This window comes from Eschscholzia californica, unplaced genomic scaffold (assembly GCF_041429995.1).
Source record: "Eschscholzia californica isolate CP2 unplaced genomic scaffold, dmEscCali1.0.p SCAF_2, whole genome shotgun sequence".
NCBI classification, from domain to species: Eukaryota; Viridiplantae; Streptophyta; class Magnoliopsida; order Ranunculales; family Papaveraceae; genus Eschscholzia; species Eschscholzia californica.
Window position 1 is genome coordinate 61987131 of NW_028238309.1, and position 16756 is coordinate 62003886.

At 34.8% G+C, this 16756-nt stretch overlaps 4 protein-coding genes across 5 annotated transcripts; 1 reads left to right on the plus strand and 3 right to left on the minus strand.

Annotated features, from left to right (window-relative positions):
- The first annotated feature begins 1928 nt into the window (after nt 1–1928).
- LOC147559997 (uncharacterized) lies at nt 1929–3879 on the plus strand. Of its 2 annotated transcripts, XM_086661991.1 has the most exons (3): nt 1929–2107; nt 2269–2334; nt 2412–3879. In XM_086661991.1, the coding sequence occupies exon 3, from the start codon at nt 2413–2415 to the stop codon at nt 3574–3576; it is 1164 nt and encodes a 387-aa protein (XP_086518117.1). In that variant the 5' UTR covers nt 1929–2107; nt 2269–2334; nt 2412; the 3' UTR covers nt 3577–3879. The 2 variants fall into 2 exon arrangements, with proteins under 2 accessions (XP_086518117.1, XP_086518116.1); XM_086661990.1 differs by having other exon boundaries at nt 1932–2334.
- A 1216-nt stretch (nt 3880–5095) lies between these two features.
- On the minus strand, nt 5096–9857 carry PAP15 (purple acid phosphatase 15). Its single transcript, XM_086661989.1, has 7 exons — nt 9012–9857; nt 8429–8620; nt 7981–8314; nt 7662–7879; nt 6746–6936; nt 6100–6384; nt 5096–5682 (listed from the first exon to the last, which is right to left on the minus strand). Exons 1-7 carry the CDS (start codon nt 9277–9279, stop codon nt 5524–5526), a joined length of 1647 nt encoding a protein of 548 aa, XP_086518115.1. The 5' UTR covers nt 9280–9857; the 3' UTR covers nt 5096–5523.
- A 2745-nt stretch (nt 9858–12602) lies between these two features.
- On the minus strand, nt 12603–14571 carry LOC147559999 (uncharacterized). Its single transcript, XM_086657947.1, has 2 exons — nt 14328–14571; nt 12603–13243 (listed from the first exon to the last, which is right to left on the minus strand). Exons 1-2 carry the CDS (start codon nt 14437–14439, stop codon nt 12720–12722), a joined length of 636 nt encoding a protein of 211 aa, XP_086514073.1. The 5' UTR covers nt 14440–14571; the 3' UTR covers nt 12603–12719.
- A 550-nt stretch (nt 14572–15121) lies between these two features.
- On the minus strand, nt 15122–16517 carry LOC147560000 (ethylene-responsive transcription factor ERF062-like). The gene has a single exon (XM_086657948.1). It carries the CDS (start codon nt 16471–16473, stop codon nt 15226–15228), a length of 1248 nt encoding a protein of 415 aa, XP_086514074.1. The 5' UTR covers nt 16474–16517; the 3' UTR covers nt 15122–15225.
- Between the last annotated feature and the right edge of the window lie 239 nt (nt 16518–16756).

Below are 16756 nucleotides of genomic sequence, written 5' to 3' on the forward strand. Positions count from 1 at the left end.
CTATAAACTAAAAATATAAATATCCTCTTGAGGGATTAATTTACTCGAGGACAAATGCATAGTGGATTTCTATAATTGCATGAATATTGACATCTAAACAATAAGAATCATAGAAAAGACTATGACCCTGACCCTTATGTGAAATCTGTCTAAGCCAAAAGTAAAATAGAATAAGAAAATATTCCAAAAGTTAGGTTGGGTGGACCAAAAAGTCAAATTTGGACACCAAAACAACACATTTCCGAGAGTGAAAATAGATTAGGACATTGGTATGTTAATGTATGAAAGGTCAATCAAATTTTTGTTAATCTAACTTAATCTGTGTAGAATTTAAAATTAATAGTATTAGTGGATCTAACATTACATGACATACAACGGAGAAATATATGACATGCAAAATGGTCTGTATTACATACAACAAGATTTAAAAATCAAAACAAACAACATTTGCTATGCAAATGTACGATGACGCATAATTTTGGCCACCATGAACCCTAATGTACACAGGTGTTTATTATTTTTTTCAACCGTGATATTTCGTTCGATCATTATCTTCATGGGTCAGTCACAAGCCCGGGAGCTGAGGGCAGTGCTTGGCCTGGGGAAGCTAAGGGCTCTGGTGCGACTCAGGCCATGAGATTTTCTCGAGAAGTAAAAAGTGCTCAAGAGTCCGTCGGGCGGTTCCGGTGGTGAGGGAGTAGGTTCGGTTGCCCTTCTTTCATTATAGTAGTCAAGAGTGGTTTTTTTTACACAGATAGTAAGCCGAAGGTTAATATCTGGGGCGGGCTATGCCTTTCATGACCCTCCACCTCCACGTCCATCCGAGCTATTTAGAGCTATTTACCTTTCCTGTCCACCTAGCTAAGGGGCTTTGGTTCCTTCGGGTTCGAAGAAGAAAGAACAAAGCAATGAATAGTTTTTGTACCAGATTAGGATCTACCAAATTGGGACGAATTTCGATCGTGATGTTATCTTATGTTGGATCAGGATTTAGAAAGAATAAATGTTTTACTTCTATCTAAATGTTATCGAACACATATTGTAAATAGGATTTGCCTACGATATTGGTTGGGCATAGAGCTCTCCCACTTACTACTAGGGGTGTACTCGAGTCGAGCCGAGCCGAGTAGTAAGATGTTCAAGCTCGGTTCGTGTATTTGATTGTCGAGCTCGAGCTCGAGTTCGTTCGAGTAATTGTCCACTTGTTCAAGCTCGGTTCGTATAAGTTTGAACGAGCTCGAGCTCGCATTGTTTTAAGCTCGTTTATCAAAATACTTCAAATTAAAACTTTCTAAATCATCAAAATACTTCAATGATCATTTGTCACATACAATAATAATGATTAATGATTCATATTCCAATAATTTTTTAATGGTTGATATTTCATGTACAAGTTTCATTACTAATACGTAATTATGTACTACACTATTATAAGAGTATGTTAAACGAGCTGTTCACGAGTAGCTCGTGATACACTAAAGAATGTTCAAGCTCGGCTCGTTTATGTAAACGAGCTTGATTTTGAGCTCGTGTTAAGCTCGGACTCGTTAATATTCGAATCGAGCACGAGCAATAGTCGAGCCGAGCTCGAGCAGCTCGTTAAGAGCTCGGCTCGTGTACACCCCTACTTACTACTCTAAAAACTATACTCTTTTTTTTTTTTTTTTTTGAAAGAACTCTAAACCAATCTTAAAAAATGAAAATCACATATATTAGCATAGGACAAGATCTAAACGCGTTTTTGTTAAACAAACAGAGACTTTTTTTTCTGACTAATGATGAGAACGTTGAAAATGACCATTGACTTTAACTACCCTAACCAATATGGGCATCTCTATTCTTTTACTAAGAAACAAACAAGGTCATTTTTGTAATTTAACTAATCTTATCCCCGTTTCCCCAAATATAGAATACTCAGAAGAACTGAACCCTCCCCCACAAAAGCTAATCCTTCACCGGCGTCTGGACTTTTTAGAGAGAGAAAGAGAGAAGACGAAACGAGAAAATCGAGACCTCAAATCTCTCTCTTTCTCTCTCTAGAACGTAATTCTCTGTTAACAAAAAGATGAAGAGAAAACCAGCTCGAGATTGAAGAGAGAAGAAGCAGGTAAGAAGAAGAAGAGATAGAGCTTTCCTTGTTTTAGAGAGAGAGAGAAAGAAGAGAGATGTTTCTATCTTTTTGTGCTTCTGATTTCAATCAATCTTCTGGTCTGTCTCTCTCTCTCTCTCTCTCTCTCTCTCTCTAAAACGATTGTTTTCTTTTGTCAGTGATTAAAGAAAAAAAGTATTAATGGATTGAGAAATCAGATCTGGTTTTCGTTTCAAGAACGAAAGGTATCCGATGCTAACCTCTTTCTCTCTCTCTCTCTCTCTCTAAATTGATGTAGATCTGAGTTTTATTTTTGTGATAGAATGAATTGTACTATGGAAGAAGGAGGAGGAAGAGGAATTCGTAGGAGATTAACTTTATCAGAACAAATGTCAATTATTGATACTTCATCATCGTCATCATCAATTAATCTAAGAGATTTATTGAAAGTTAGAGATGATCATATTGATACTAATAGTAATGGAAGAAATGCCCTAGCTGGTTTAACATTAGGAGCTGTTCTTGGTTGTGAAGAAATTATTAGGTCAAATTCATTTCCACAACAACAACAACATCATCATCATCCAAGTAGAACTCTTCTTGATATAATCAAAGATGAAGAATCTAGTTCACCTTTTGCTGAAATCATTGATAACAACAACAATAACAAGCAAAAACCATGGAAGAAATCATTTAAAGATGTTCTTCGAATTCGTCGTGTTGTTGGTTCTACTTCATCTCATCCTCATCATCGTGATCAAGAAGATTTAGATGATGATTCTTCTAGTAGTCCTTCTTTAATAACTGAAACCCAAAGAAGAAATTCATTCACAATAACTAGTACTACTACTTCAAATACCCATGAATCCTCCTCTGTTTCAACAACCATGGTTAATTTACCTAATTCTAATGAAGAAGAAGTTAGAGAAAATACTACTACTTCTTCAGATTCCAATATTAATCATCATCATCAACAAGGTGTGATGAGATTATCAGCTGCATTAGCTGCAGAGAGAGAAGAACAACAACAGAGACAATCAACTCCAACTCCATCAGAGGAGGAGAGAGAAAGTACTACTACTACTACAATTGAAGAACAACAACAACCCTTACCCATACCCAATGAAGGGATTGTTTCAACAATGGCACAACCACCTAGGGTTTCTTTAATGGCATTACTAGAGGAGACAACAGATCATGTGCTGGAATTGGAGGAGTTAGAAGGGGAGGAGTTGGAGGAGGAGGGTGGTGGTGGTAGAGAGAAGGAGGAGGAGGAGGAGATGGTGGTGGTGGTAGAGAGAGAAAAAGGTACAACAACAAAGAGAGAAGAGTACATGTGCTGTGTGTGTATGATAAGGCAGAAAGGAGCAGCATTCATACCATGTGGGCACACATTTTGCAGGATATGCTCAAGAAAGCTTTGGGTAAACAGAGGTAATTGTCCTCTTTGTAATGCATTTATCTTGGAAATCCTTGATATCTTTTAAAAACAAAAAATCATAGAAAAAAAAAACCCTTTTTCTTTATATATATTATGATTAATAATGAGAAATAATCTCTTTATTATAACTAATATATTGAAGACAATTTATAGTAGTAGTAATAAATAGTAGTAATTAGTTAGTTTATTCATCATTTTTTTTTTGTTGAAAGTAGTTTATTCATCATGATATCAAAAAAATAAAAAGATGAACTACTTGTGTTGTTTTATATAATATCCCCTTACTTACCTTCTATCTCAATTATTATAATATTATAATAAAAAGAAAAAGATGAATATTCACCCTTTAGATGTGTCTCTCTCACTAAATTATTCTTCTCTTTTTTGGGTGGGGACTATATCTTGTCAATTAGTTCAATGAAAAATTTATGATTTTGGTCAAATTGAAATGTTCCATGGCAAAGGACAAAGGTCTTTTCTCAATAGGAATCAATTAAAATTTTCAATTATTTTATTGGTCCACTATATTAGTCCCAATTCAACGAAAAATAAAAATCGACAAATAAGTTTGGTTCTAACATCTTAGACTTTCTTATCGACCTAATCTAAAGCATACATAATCAAAAGGGTGAAACTAGCCTTTTCAACCTTTTCACATACTCTACGTCGTTCTCATTCAGCTCTCATTATATCATTCATTATTTTAGAAGCAAAAAAGATATTTTTCACTTTTTTGTATTTTTGAACTTAGTCTGCAACTTCCCAACTTCATGGGGTCGGCATCACATTTTGTTCTACATTATACACGTTTATTGTCGTTTAATCAGCTTATTATTTAGGTTAATAAAATCACATCAAAATAGGTCGGGAGTGTTTTGTCAAAATAGTATGGCGGAAATATGACAAGAAAAATAGTAGAAGCGGATATACGGAAATATGAATAATACTCATCTTTTTCGTCTTCTTCGTCACCACTACGGTCGCTGCTAGGACCGAGCACCGAGCACCGAGCACCTTCCCCTTCTTTTATCCCTCTCTCTCTCACTAGAGGCAAGAGGTGAACAGCAAAACCAAAATGTGAAAAAAATAGACAATGCACCACCGATAACTAGCAAAGTGTCCAAAATCCATAACGTATTAAAAAACAAATACACATCTAATCTCCATCGCTTAGTTATCTCCTACAACAAATGCGCTTACCATCAAAAATACAAAATCTCAAACATTTCAAAAGCAAATCCACTTTGAAAAGTACACCCTAAATTCCTCTTTCATTTGAGAGCTTGAATCTACTCAAATATGAAAAGTTCAATATGATCTTTAACTAAACTTTACATAGACTAACTGAATGTCTGAATAAGATTCTCTTTTTTAAGTGAAGATCTAAAACTGGTGTATTGATCTCTTTCTTCCTGCAAGATTATCAACATAACCGGCCGCCACCCCCCTGGTCAGAACTTTGGTTTAGTCTGAAAAGCGAAGCGAGAAAAAGAAAGAGGTTTCATTCAGTTAAGTGTAAGGTATAGGTGCCCAAATAATATTTTAGATTAGAAGAATCAAAGACATTTGTAACTTGTAAAACAATTCAGCCAATTCGGTTCAACCAATACAGATTTTTAGCGATTCAGACAAAAGAAAAATAAAACCTAGAAGATGTTCATGTCCCTTCTAAGCACAAGTACAAAAAATATATAAGAGAAATTATTGTATACTTGTACTCCTTTCTCTCACATTACAGACACATACATATGCTGCTACTTTTGTATACAAGCTCTACAATGATTTTTTTGATCTTTTCATCAATCTCACTCACTATATCTTGTTGTTCTTCTTAATTTATAAACTACTAAATGAGTTTCCGAAAACCCTTCTCTATCGACTACTACTAGGCTGTTAATGGTACATCAATGTATTTGAGAGCCAAACATCAAATACTTTAACCATGGTTACGAGCTGATAACCATTGATTTTCTAAGACTTCCAAATGATTCCATCAGCTTGCATATAGGCGATGTACAGTCTGAGATTTAATCACCTTTGGTTTAACTGGGCATCGATCGGGTTCCCTCACTATGTAAATCTGATCTCCAGCATTATTGTACAAATCCTGGTTCCGGTGCCATGTCCACAAGGCATGTGTTTCATTCTTCATCTACATTTCACAGACAGTTTAAACTCGTTTTAGTGTCGTAAAACACGTATTTGTAGCACAAGACACAACGCTAGGACTTATTCTTTTGGCACAGATTAGCCATATCGTTATATTGATAGTCCTCCGGAAAAAAGTTGAGACTTTTCGATTGTAGACAAATGGAATTTGTTTAAAATGTTGTGTTAAGTTTGTAGTCGTCCAACTCTAAACCAATTGCCAATGAGTGGAGAGGACCTAGACATTATATTCTTGGTTGTTGGAGTGTTCATTCCCAATGTGAGACTATTCTCACGTGTAAATTGGACGGCCTCGAAAGCATGGCCGAAACCTAGTTTCTTTGTATGGAAATGAATCCTAACTCATCACATTGAATTCTACAAGATTATTAGTTCCTCCAGTGAGAATTAGAGAGAGTACCTCTAGGATCCCGTGGCCGAAGCTAGCTTCTCTATAAGCACTGTAATCAGGTTGTCTGTCCCAACAGAACTTGCCTGCAGCTGGCCCTGATGTGAAATCAAATGCACAGAAGCCACCCATGTATTCATCTGGTGTTTTTTCTGGATCTGGACAATTACCGGGTTCATCAGCATGTTTAATCGCCATTTTCTCTCTATTTCCTCCATCTCCAATTGTAATATGCACCGGACCACATGGGTCTAATGTGTAGTTATAAACTCGATTTGATCTTTCATAAGCATGAACCTGATCATTATAGGGACCAGAAAGCAAATAATCATGAACCAAGCATATATAGATAACTCGCAATACAAGTCCTGCAACATCTACAATATAACTCTACAAAGAGTATGATATAGCAGGATTACGTGTCGGACAAAATAATTCGATAAGTTTATTACTGTTAGAAAAAGTAATCTAGACACTTCTATCCTTGAGTAAAAGTTGATTCGTCTTGGTCTCATAGTCAAATGGAATCTTTGTACTGCCAAATCGATATAACAATACGATTCCTGGTTTCCAGTTTCGAGATCTTGTTATATAACTTTGTTCAGTCCTAAAAGAGAAAATTGTATCATAAATTCGTTTTATGGACTTTTCAACTTACATGTCCATTGAAAACAATGTCAACACCATATGAGTAGAGCAGATCTTCCATGGCCACCCTCATACACTCCACTTCTCTATAATGTGATTTGTAGGTAGTGTACCAAGGAGCATGCCAAGTAGCTACCAACCATGGAGTTACTGATCTGTCCACATTAGCCAAATCTCTTTCAAGCCACTTGTACTGCTCCCCTGTTAACGAAAATTACACCATTTCATTCACTTTAAGAAAGATTAATTTCATCCATGAATTTATTGAGTATTTGAATACAGTAATGGGAAGGAAAAAGTAAGCAAGCATATGAGTTTGTTTACAGTATTCGAGAATACCCGTTGTATATAAATTATACAATATACACACATGCAAAATCAGTAATACATGAAACTTGGTGACATTTTTTTTTCTCATCGAGGACGAATCGTAACTAGACATAATTACGGAGCTTTAGACTTAAGACTTTTATATCTCTGTGTTTTAACTGTAAAATAGGGATAGGACCCAAGTTACTCTGAATGCATACGACACTGATATGGGTATCAATACGCTATATTTGGTCGGAAGGATGTTTTGAACTCTTTCTGTAGACAGTAGACACTATGATGTATGATGTATACGTAACAGATGCAAATATGCTGAAACAATTCCATTTCAAGAAAAGACTACTGGACCATTTAAGTGCCAAAAAGGGTACACATAATTGGAAATACGGTGTACGGGAGGGGTAGAGTTTTAAGGTAAACTATATAGGACCTCCAACATTCCTTTTAGGGTATATCCAATATCAAATGGGTAATATACCAGCTAAACAAAGATAGGCAATAGGATCATAGGATGTGAGAGACTGAGAGATACTAATCTCTGTATATTAATTAATGCTAGATGTTGAAGAAAAGGGACCACGTGAGCCCAATATTACCTGTTTTGGAGTAGGAAATGTAGGCACCAAGCATTATAAAGTGTATTCCTCCTGCATTGAACGAATAATAAAAAGTGGATGAAGATCCACTTTCCTTATTCGGAAATGCAAATCGAGAACTATAAGCTGCAAATGTCTTATTTTCAGCTTGTGCCTCTATCTCATGATTCCCTTCTACTACCATTATTGGAACTTTCGATATCAGAGGCTGCATAAACCTGTGAGAAACATGCCAATGGTTATGAGACCTAGAGAAAAAACGAGGTTTTTCCACAAGCACACAAAGCAACCAAAATGCAACTATGTTCATATTATTTACCTCCCCCAGTAATCCCAACGAGGTTGATAGGTTTCATGGATAGGAGTATCCGAAAATGAGCACGAATAGCAATCCGAACCAGTTCCATTGGTAAGATAAAGATTTGCATAAGTTACGTCGCCAACTAATAGAAGAAGATCAGGGTCGTTACTTTTTACGTGATTGATAGTGGACGTTGTGTTATACGTGAGACCCAAATCTCCAACGATTGCAATTCTTTTAGGGTAGCTCCTAGGACTGGAAACTGGCATTGTCTTGAAATGAAGATGAGCACTCATGGCCGGGATAGAAGGATCTCCACAACGATAATAATATTTTGTGCTAGGCTTCAATCCTATCCAAAGACATATTATCATAGTTAAATTTTCTCATTCAACTAAACATAAAGGGCATATGATAAAGATTACCGATACGACAAATATGTTTAAGTAAGATAAACTAAATGTACCTGTGAGTCGAACATGGTGTATAATACCCGACGTATAATTCTGTAAACCTTCATAAGGATATAGTTGGCTATAAACAAGAGAATGACCAGTTGCTTCATGAAGTAATGGATATCTTAGTGTTCCGTAACGAACAACACTCGCTACGGATTTAGGGTTTAACGGCTTTATATCATCCCCAATTTGAAATTCCCCTGCAATTTTATAAAACCCATAATATGTTTATAAGTTTTCAACACAACTTCATCAAAATCATTACCATTTCGACAAGAAATGAAATTTTTGTCCAAATTCAAAACCAGTATATCCTTATAGAACTAAATATGCTCAGAATAATCGAAAAAGTATCCATTCTTGCTTCATCCATCATAATTAGATAATTGTTAATCATTCAAAAGCAAGGTCATTTAAGAAAAAAATTACAACTTTGAACAGGAAATTCCTCATTCCTCATTAGATAAAAATTATGAACATGGGTTGATAAAATTTCGAACTAAAATCGAAGAATCAATCAAAATTACCCGAAAAGAATCCTAAAAAAGAATAACTTCTAGAGAGAGAGAAAGAGGGTTTGAATGAATATACCTGTAATCCAAGAGATCCAAACGGAATCATAAGAAGAGGAAAGAGTTACAGAAATCTGTTCAGGGTGAAAACCCTTAACAGTTCTTTGAACAAGAGGATCGGTTTCAGGTAAATCAATAGCATGTCCACGAAAATCATCAGGAACAGAAATTGTAACTGGTTTGAATGGTCCATCTAGGGTCGTTGGAATACCACCATTAATCACGAAGAAATCAAAAAGTAAAAAAATCATCAAAACCCACTTTGATGATGAAGATGATAATGCCATTAGAACAATTCTTTTTTGGAAAGGTTTTAGAGAGAGAAAGAATTTTATATGTATAGATAGAGAGAGAGAGAAAGGAAGAAGGGGGTGAAGGTTAAGAGTATGAAAGGAATATTCGCGGGTGTATTCGAAAATTATTCTGGGGGTGTGTGTGAGAGAATTGAAAGTTTGTTGTCTAAATAAGTGGTGAATAATTCTGAGGGACAGACAGTCTGAAGTTGTTGTCTATTTATATTATAGATCAATGTTGAGTTTGATGTTTGGATTGTGAGAGAAGCATTATTTAAGTAACTTACAGTGCAGGTAAAGATCAGATTAAGTGGAAGCTAACTAAATCGGGTAAATTTACAGTGGCTTCCATGTATAAATACCTCAGCAATAATAATAGCGATGCAAATACTAATAATCACAACTGGAACTTCATTTGGTCTCTCTCGCTGTTCCCCGGATAAAGATGTTCATATGGAAAATTTGTAACAAAGTGCTACCAGTTAGAGAAAGAATAGGAAAATATATCAATAATAATTTTATTTGCCCAAATTACACGGAAACTGAATCTATAGATCACGCTTTATTACATTGTGAATTGGCGAAGAATGTATGGTTTAAATACAATATCATTTCGGCTAATATTACGTCTATCACTGACTGGATCTTCACGTGGGAAGAAAATACTCATCTTAGCTATACTGTGAATAATATACACTTTTCGACTATATTATGGATTTTATTGAAAGTGAGATGTGATCACTTTTTCCAGCATGAAATCAATGATCTCGATAAAATCATAAAACTGATTGAAAATTTTCCTAAAATCAACAACATCAACAAGGTAAAAATGCAAAATCCTAATGAAAAATAGTAGCCCCCACCGAAAAATTATATTAAGATGAATGTAGACGCATCCTTTATCAATCTAACATCCAATATTGGAATTAGTTTTATTGTCCATAATGCAGAATCGAAATTCATAGAAGCAAATGTGAAATCATCCAGAGCCAGAAACAGTGAAGAAGGAGAAGCAATGGCGGATTTATTCGGTTTGGAATGGGCTAAAGCCAACAACCACAAGAAGATAATAATTGAAAGCGACAACATGAATCTTGTCAAACATCTCAGAAATAAAAGGCACTCGCTACACTGGCAATCACTAATACATGTTCGGAGAATCAAGGAAATAAGGAAAGATTTTGAAGAGGTGAAATTTCAATACACAAGGAGGAATCTCAACTCCAGTGCAGACACTTTAGCTAAACGGGCGCGAAAGAAGAATTCTAGTAAAGTTTGGAAACATGTACCTTTTATGCTTGTTGATAAGTATTGTAATAACTCTAATAACTCTGTGGTTTAATTAATGAAAGCTATTTCAACAAAAAAAAAATAACTTTAGGATAAAAAAGAGAAGGGCGAAAAAGTTGGATAAAATTTGTTTTCATGTGGGTGTAACATGAAATATGGTTCGTTTTGGTTTCTAATAGTACTAAAATTGGTAGGCAGTATTATAGTTGTATGCTTTAGAATAATATGCGTTTTCTGAGAATATTTGTAAGTTGATATATTGGTTTGTGACGGTTGATATGAGAGTCCAAGTATACATTAAAAACGATCTTTGTGATTTAGACTATCACAAATCATCAAGTCGACCTAGAAACGCTCTTAAACTACATTAAGATCGAAAGACCATGTAAAATGAAGAATTATTAAAAAAAAATTATAACTTTTGTGAATAGACTATCTTTGTTAAAAATAATTAGTTCTCCTGATTTTAGTAATTCTCAAAAGTTGTTATTCATTTACAATATTTTCACCTTTGGAAATTAAAAAATTAGAACATCCAAGTTAAGGTAAGAGCTCCATAACTGAACTGTCCCATAAGAAGCTCTTGTCCCTTTGTTAAAGTGAGATGCTATGCCCGAAATCCCGGTTGGATGGTTGGCGCGCCAGCCGGACATAGTTGTTGACGTGGTAGGTAAAGTTGATTTGTTCTGAGAGTAATTTGTAATTGCCCACACTTTGAGGGAGTAGTTTTCAAATTCTTCTCGTAACAAATCACTTTGCCTACAACTTCAACGACTGTGCCCCCTGGTGTGCGGGCGCACCTGCCGGACATAGCATAATTGTTGTGTTTTTTGTTTGTTGCAAAGCATCATTTTTGTTGTTAAAGTAGCATTTGTTAGAACTGGGAGTTTCTACTTTTGCTTATTCTACCACATAAAAGTAGAAAAAAAACATGAGAATTTGCACTAATAAAGTGAGAGAGAGATGTGAGTGAGTGGGCCGTTAAAGAAACCATTTTTGTTATGCTTTAGTTTCATGGAGGATTAATAAGTCATGTCCATTTCAGTAGTTAGTGAATAGTCAAGTGCCATAAATGTGATGCCTCTTAAATCTTTGAATGACAAATAACCCATAACATTTTATTCATTATTTCTATTTTACTTTTCAAAGTTCAAAGCACCTTCTCATCAAAAAAAAAAAAAGCTCAAAGCACCATAAGAAAGTCCCATTCCTGTGGGATTTTTTTTTTTTTTTTTTTTTTTTTTTGTTGAAGACCCATTCCTGTGGGATGGATAGGAAAGTGATTGATGTCAACAAAATTGCATAAAATTATGGGCACTTTGCATTATTGTATATATTGACAAAGTTAGATTATCTCTAGGGATTTTTCCCACCCTATAAATCTTGAGATATAGCTATGCGCCAACAGACAAAAACACTTAATATTTTCAAACTCTAATTGGGACGGGTTGTATACAGATAAACGTTGTTGTAACAAAAATATGTTCAAGTATTACTGAAAAAAAGATATAGGAAAAAAAAGACACGACTTATCTCTACAGTAGATTACATCAAAATTTTACATCAACATTTAAGATTTTAATAGAATGAAACTCCCATAAGTTACACATCTACCGGATATTTTGTTACTCGAAGTATTATTCAAAATAAAGTTGTGTTATCTTTGACAATTGTTGTGTCAAAAATCTTGCTCTGTCCTCTCTTTCAAAACATTTAGGTTCGAAGTTGGAATAGAATCCGAGATTTTACTCTTTACTAGGCTACTATCTCGATTGAATCTCGGCTGACAAACGTGATCATTAAAGATTTAGAGAGAGAAAATAAAATATCGACCCCCTTACAAAGTTCCAATATCCAAAAGACCATTCAAGACAATCCTTCTTTTAGTGGGGGCCCATATGGTCTTTATCTATTTGTAGGGCACTTCCCCTACATTAGATGATATTTTTTTTGTTGAAAATATTATAGATGTTATTTAATAGCAAAGAATTAGGATTTTTATTTCAGTTTGCAAGTTCTAGATTAACTTTGAAATAGAAATTAGAAGTTGAATTATGAAATTATCCCCATCGACGGGCCGAACCCGATATAATGACAATATATAACATGAACCATAATAAACAGTATGTATTATTACCCTTTTCTCAAAGGCTTGCAGCATAATAAGCCCAAAGAGCTACTATAAAACTAATTGCCATTACTACAATACTTATCTTAATAATCTCTGGCCTGAAAATCTCACCATTTTCCTCATTTTCTTCAGTAGTTCTAATAGCTTCTTCAGATTCATCTCCTTGGTGATCTTCATGATCGTCTCTTTTATTTTCAAAAACAGTATTACCAATATTTGTCCCTATGGTAGTTGATAATGTAGATTGTTTATCAACTAATTTTGGAGTTGTTTTATCAAGTTCTTGGTTTGTTTGTGTTTGTGTTTGTTTTTGTTGATCTTGTTGTTTAACAATCGTACGAGTGATTGATTTTGGTAGTTTAACGTAAAGTACACCATTGACAAACTTGGCTTGAATTGCTTGGACGAAAACGTTCTTAGGAATTCGAAATTCCACCATAAAACGACGCCATTTTATACCTTCTAAGGGTTGTTCTCCACTTATCTTCATGTTTCCACCACTGTTAAATTGAACTCTTAGTTGTTCCTTTTTGAAATCTGCGGAAAAGGGAAAAAAAGAAGGCATCAATGGTAAATAAGCAGAGTAAGATCACATTTGAGTACACATATGGGGCACATCTTCAAGTTTCATGGCAGAATGAGCAACCAAAGTGAAGCATTCATTAGCCCAAGTGGAAGGCCTGGCTGACTTATTTGAATCAAAGCCGAAGGTGTTTGGGGATGTCTGTAGCCAAATCTTAGGTACATAAAGAACATCCTGTCGCAAAGTTTTACTAAGCCGGGAAGTTCTAAGAGTAGCTCCAACGTATTGGGGGCTGGGGCTCCCAATTTGAATTTGGGAGCCCCAGCCCCCAGCCCCATCCCTCCAACCCGGGAGCCCCGGGGCTGGGAGCCCGGGCTGGGGGGCTCCCAGCCCCAAATATGGCCGTTGGGGGTCTCCCAACGGCCATATTTGGGGTGGATCCCCTAAAAAGGGGATCCACCCCACTTATTTAGTTTTTTTTTAATTTTTTTAAAATTTTATTTTAAACTAAATTTTTTTTCAAAAAATATAAATTGTTTTAAATTTGTTTTTCCAATCATTTCTCTAATTTTTTTTCTTTTTTTAATTTTTTTTCATCTTTTCAAAATTCCTTCTCTCTCTAACATAATATTAAATTTCAATTTTATATTTGAAATTAATAATTTATAGTTGAAAATTAAAACACAACCCTCACACACATACACCACACATGTGCATATTTTAGATTTGGGAGCCCCTCTTGGGAGCCCAACGTTGGAGTTGTGAAAAGCCCCGGGGCTCCCAAAATTGGGAGCCCGAGCCCCACATTGGAGTTGCTCTAAGCGCCTTCCTTTTGGCTGAAGGCTCTCCCCCACAACCGAAATAATAAGTGAATCATGTATTGTAAGCCACATTGCGTCTTTAGAACGTTCCTTTGCACCAACAAAATCTCCAACTTATTCTTCAAAATTAACATAATAAAAGTTCTTTCCTACTTAAATCTACATATAATTCAATTGCGACCTATCTAAATTTCATTTCTCCAAAAAAAATATGAGTTTGGGTAGGCATTTTACATCCAATATATGTCATTAAAAAGAAGAGAGAAGGTATATGTACCATGAAGGTGAAGCTCAAGAGTATTATCTTCTTCCTTAACCCAATGAGCCAATGGGTGGAACTCTTCATAAAAACGTTCTGAATTTGTTGCTCCACCAACCTTTGAATCCATAGATAATACTAGATATGAAATTATTGTCTCTGTCTAACATTTGAGCAAATAAGAGGCTTTTATATTGGATGTCTTTTTTTTTTTCTATATGTAAATGATATTCCAATCACAAGAGGTGGGGTGCAAGATACAATTAGGGTTTTCATACATATACCTTTTTTCTTCTATTGGGATTTGATTACTTCTCTCTCCAAATATTCTTTGTTATGTAAGGTTAATCACCTCCTAGATGGGATGGGATTAACTCTAGTCTTAGCTTTTGTTTGTTTTTCATATATATATATATATATTAAGAGCTAAACTAATGGGTGTTGATTCCTAGCTTGCCATTGTGCTAACTATAGAACTAGTGACCCAACCTTCTAATTTTTAAGGAAGATTAGGAAAAAAAGAAGAAGAATTTGTATAGCAAAAAAGATAATAATAGAAAGGGAACTCTTTGCTTTGGTTGAGCTAAAGGACTTCAATTCTAATAGCCGATTCGCCTAATGGTCCAAGAAGGTCAAATTAGTGATGTCATGTGAAAATTTTGCCTTCTTTTGTTATTTTTGTCCACATGTTGTAGGGCTGAATAGGGTTATTAAAATCACAAATACCCATGTTAAAAGAACTGCAAAAGCTCCCTAAATGGAACTTAATTGAAAAAAAAAATAATGCTACTAAACAAATAAAAACCAGACAGACTCCCAAATAAAATTCAAAATTAATCAATGAGGGCATTAAAACTGATAAAAATAACAGTAATAGTACATTTTCGGAGGAAGGGAATAGAAAAATTGACAATTCTCATGGAAGTGAATCCCAAATCATATCCATGTCCAAAGAAGGCATTTTACTTAATGGAACAGTTTCAGTGTCAAATGGTAAGACTTGATCATGACTAGCATTAGCATAAGAACAATTCTTCTTAATAATATCAGAAAATGGTGATGACCCAATTGATGATTTGCTTTCCAAATCAAATGAAAATTCTTTTCTTGTTAATGGGTTTGATGATTCTTTCATGGGTTTCAACTTATTCTTGTTAATGGGATTAATGGTCGTTGTTGGTTTCTTCTCAATACCTTCACAAATAGCTTGTAATTTAGCTTCTAAAAGAGCAATTGTGCTTCCTTTAGCATTGACTAATTGATGTTTTAAATCAGGAAAGTTCAATTGTGCATATTCCCCTCTTAGTTTATAAGCTGCTGTATCGTAAGCAAAAGCCGCGTCTTCAGCTGTATCGAACGTTCCTAACCAAACCCTTGTTCGATTCCGAGGTAACCTTATCTCAGCTACCCATTTCCCCCAATGCCTTTGTCTTACTCCTCTAAATAGCTTAGCTTGTGTAGACGAAAATGTACTAGTACTACTCAATAATCTTCTTCCTGTGTACTTCATTGGTTGTGTTTTAGTTGCACTATGGCAACTACTGGAAGGACTTTTCGTGCATTTTTGTTCCATTTGGAGATATTGATCAAGTCCCAAATGGTGATTTTTAGACACCGACGATATTGGAGATGAGATGGGTTTTACTAGCTCAGTTTCTCTAGGTATGGGTTCTTGTAAAAGAAGATTTAAATTTGGAATTTTCGAATCTTTAGAAGGAGATGAAGATGAAGAAGATGAATTAGTAGGAGCTTGAGAAACATGGGTTTGATTGCTTGTTTCATAATCAGGAAACATTTGTATAAAATCTAGAGGAATTAAATCAGATGTTCGACGATCGTAGCTTAGATTCAAGGTAGAATTACTTGAAATAGAATCAAAAGGACTACTATTATTGAATGTAGTTGAAATTTTACTAAATTCTGTGATGAAATCAACAGCATTGTTGCTCAAAGTTGTTGAACAATTAGTACTTGATTCATGATCTTCGACCGCCATTGACAGGGGGCTAGAAATCAAACTTGAAAACGTCGTATGATCTTTCGATTTAAATGAAGATGATCCTTCTGCAATGGCACTCCATAATATCGAATTTGCGAAAATTCGAGTTGAATCATTTCCATGTAAATATGATGATTGAATAATGTCATGAAATTGATCTTCCATTACTAGTTGATGGATCTATGAGTAAAGTAAAAACTAGAGAGACAAAGAAAAGAAAATAATTGGTAGAAAGGACTAGGTGATAGGGAAAGAAGGAAGCAACTTGTAGTATAAATATTTAAGTTTATTAGAATAGTTTAATTAGAAGAATATAAATATTAATTTATTCTAATTAAGATTAACCTAATTAAATATTTATAAATCAATTAACCAAAGGGTGTCTTTCTTTAATTAGTAAAAGTGGAGTCATCCCTTCTAAGGGTTATGCCAATTAATGGATGTTTAG

Coding starts and splice junctions, on each gene's coding strand:
- LOC147559997 (XM_086661991.1), top strand. CDS start 2,413: ATGAATTGTACTATGGAAGAAGGAGGAGGAAGAGGAATTCGTAGGAGA.
- LOC147559999 (XM_086657947.1), bottom strand. CDS start 14,439: ATGGATTCAAAGGTTGGTGGAGCAACAAATTCAGAACGTTTTTATGAA. Junction 13,244..14,327: donor TCTTGAGCTTCACCTTCATG/GTACATATACCT, acceptor CCTTTTCCGCAG/ATTTCAAAAAGGAACAACTA.
- PAP15 (XM_086661989.1), bottom strand. CDS start 9,279: ATGGCATTATCATCTTCATCATCAAAGTGGGTTTTGATGATTTTTTTA. Junction 8,621..9,011: donor TTGGATCTCTTGGATTACAG/GTATATTCATTC, acceptor ATAAAATTGCAG/GGGAATTTCAAATTGGGGAT. Junction 5,683..6,099: donor TCGGCCACGGGATCCTAGAG/GTACTCTCTCTA, acceptor TGTGAAATGTAG/ATGAAGAATGAAACACATGC.
- LOC147560000 (XM_086657948.1), bottom strand. CDS start 16,473: ATGGAAGATCAATTTCATGACATTATTCAATCATCATATTTACATGGA.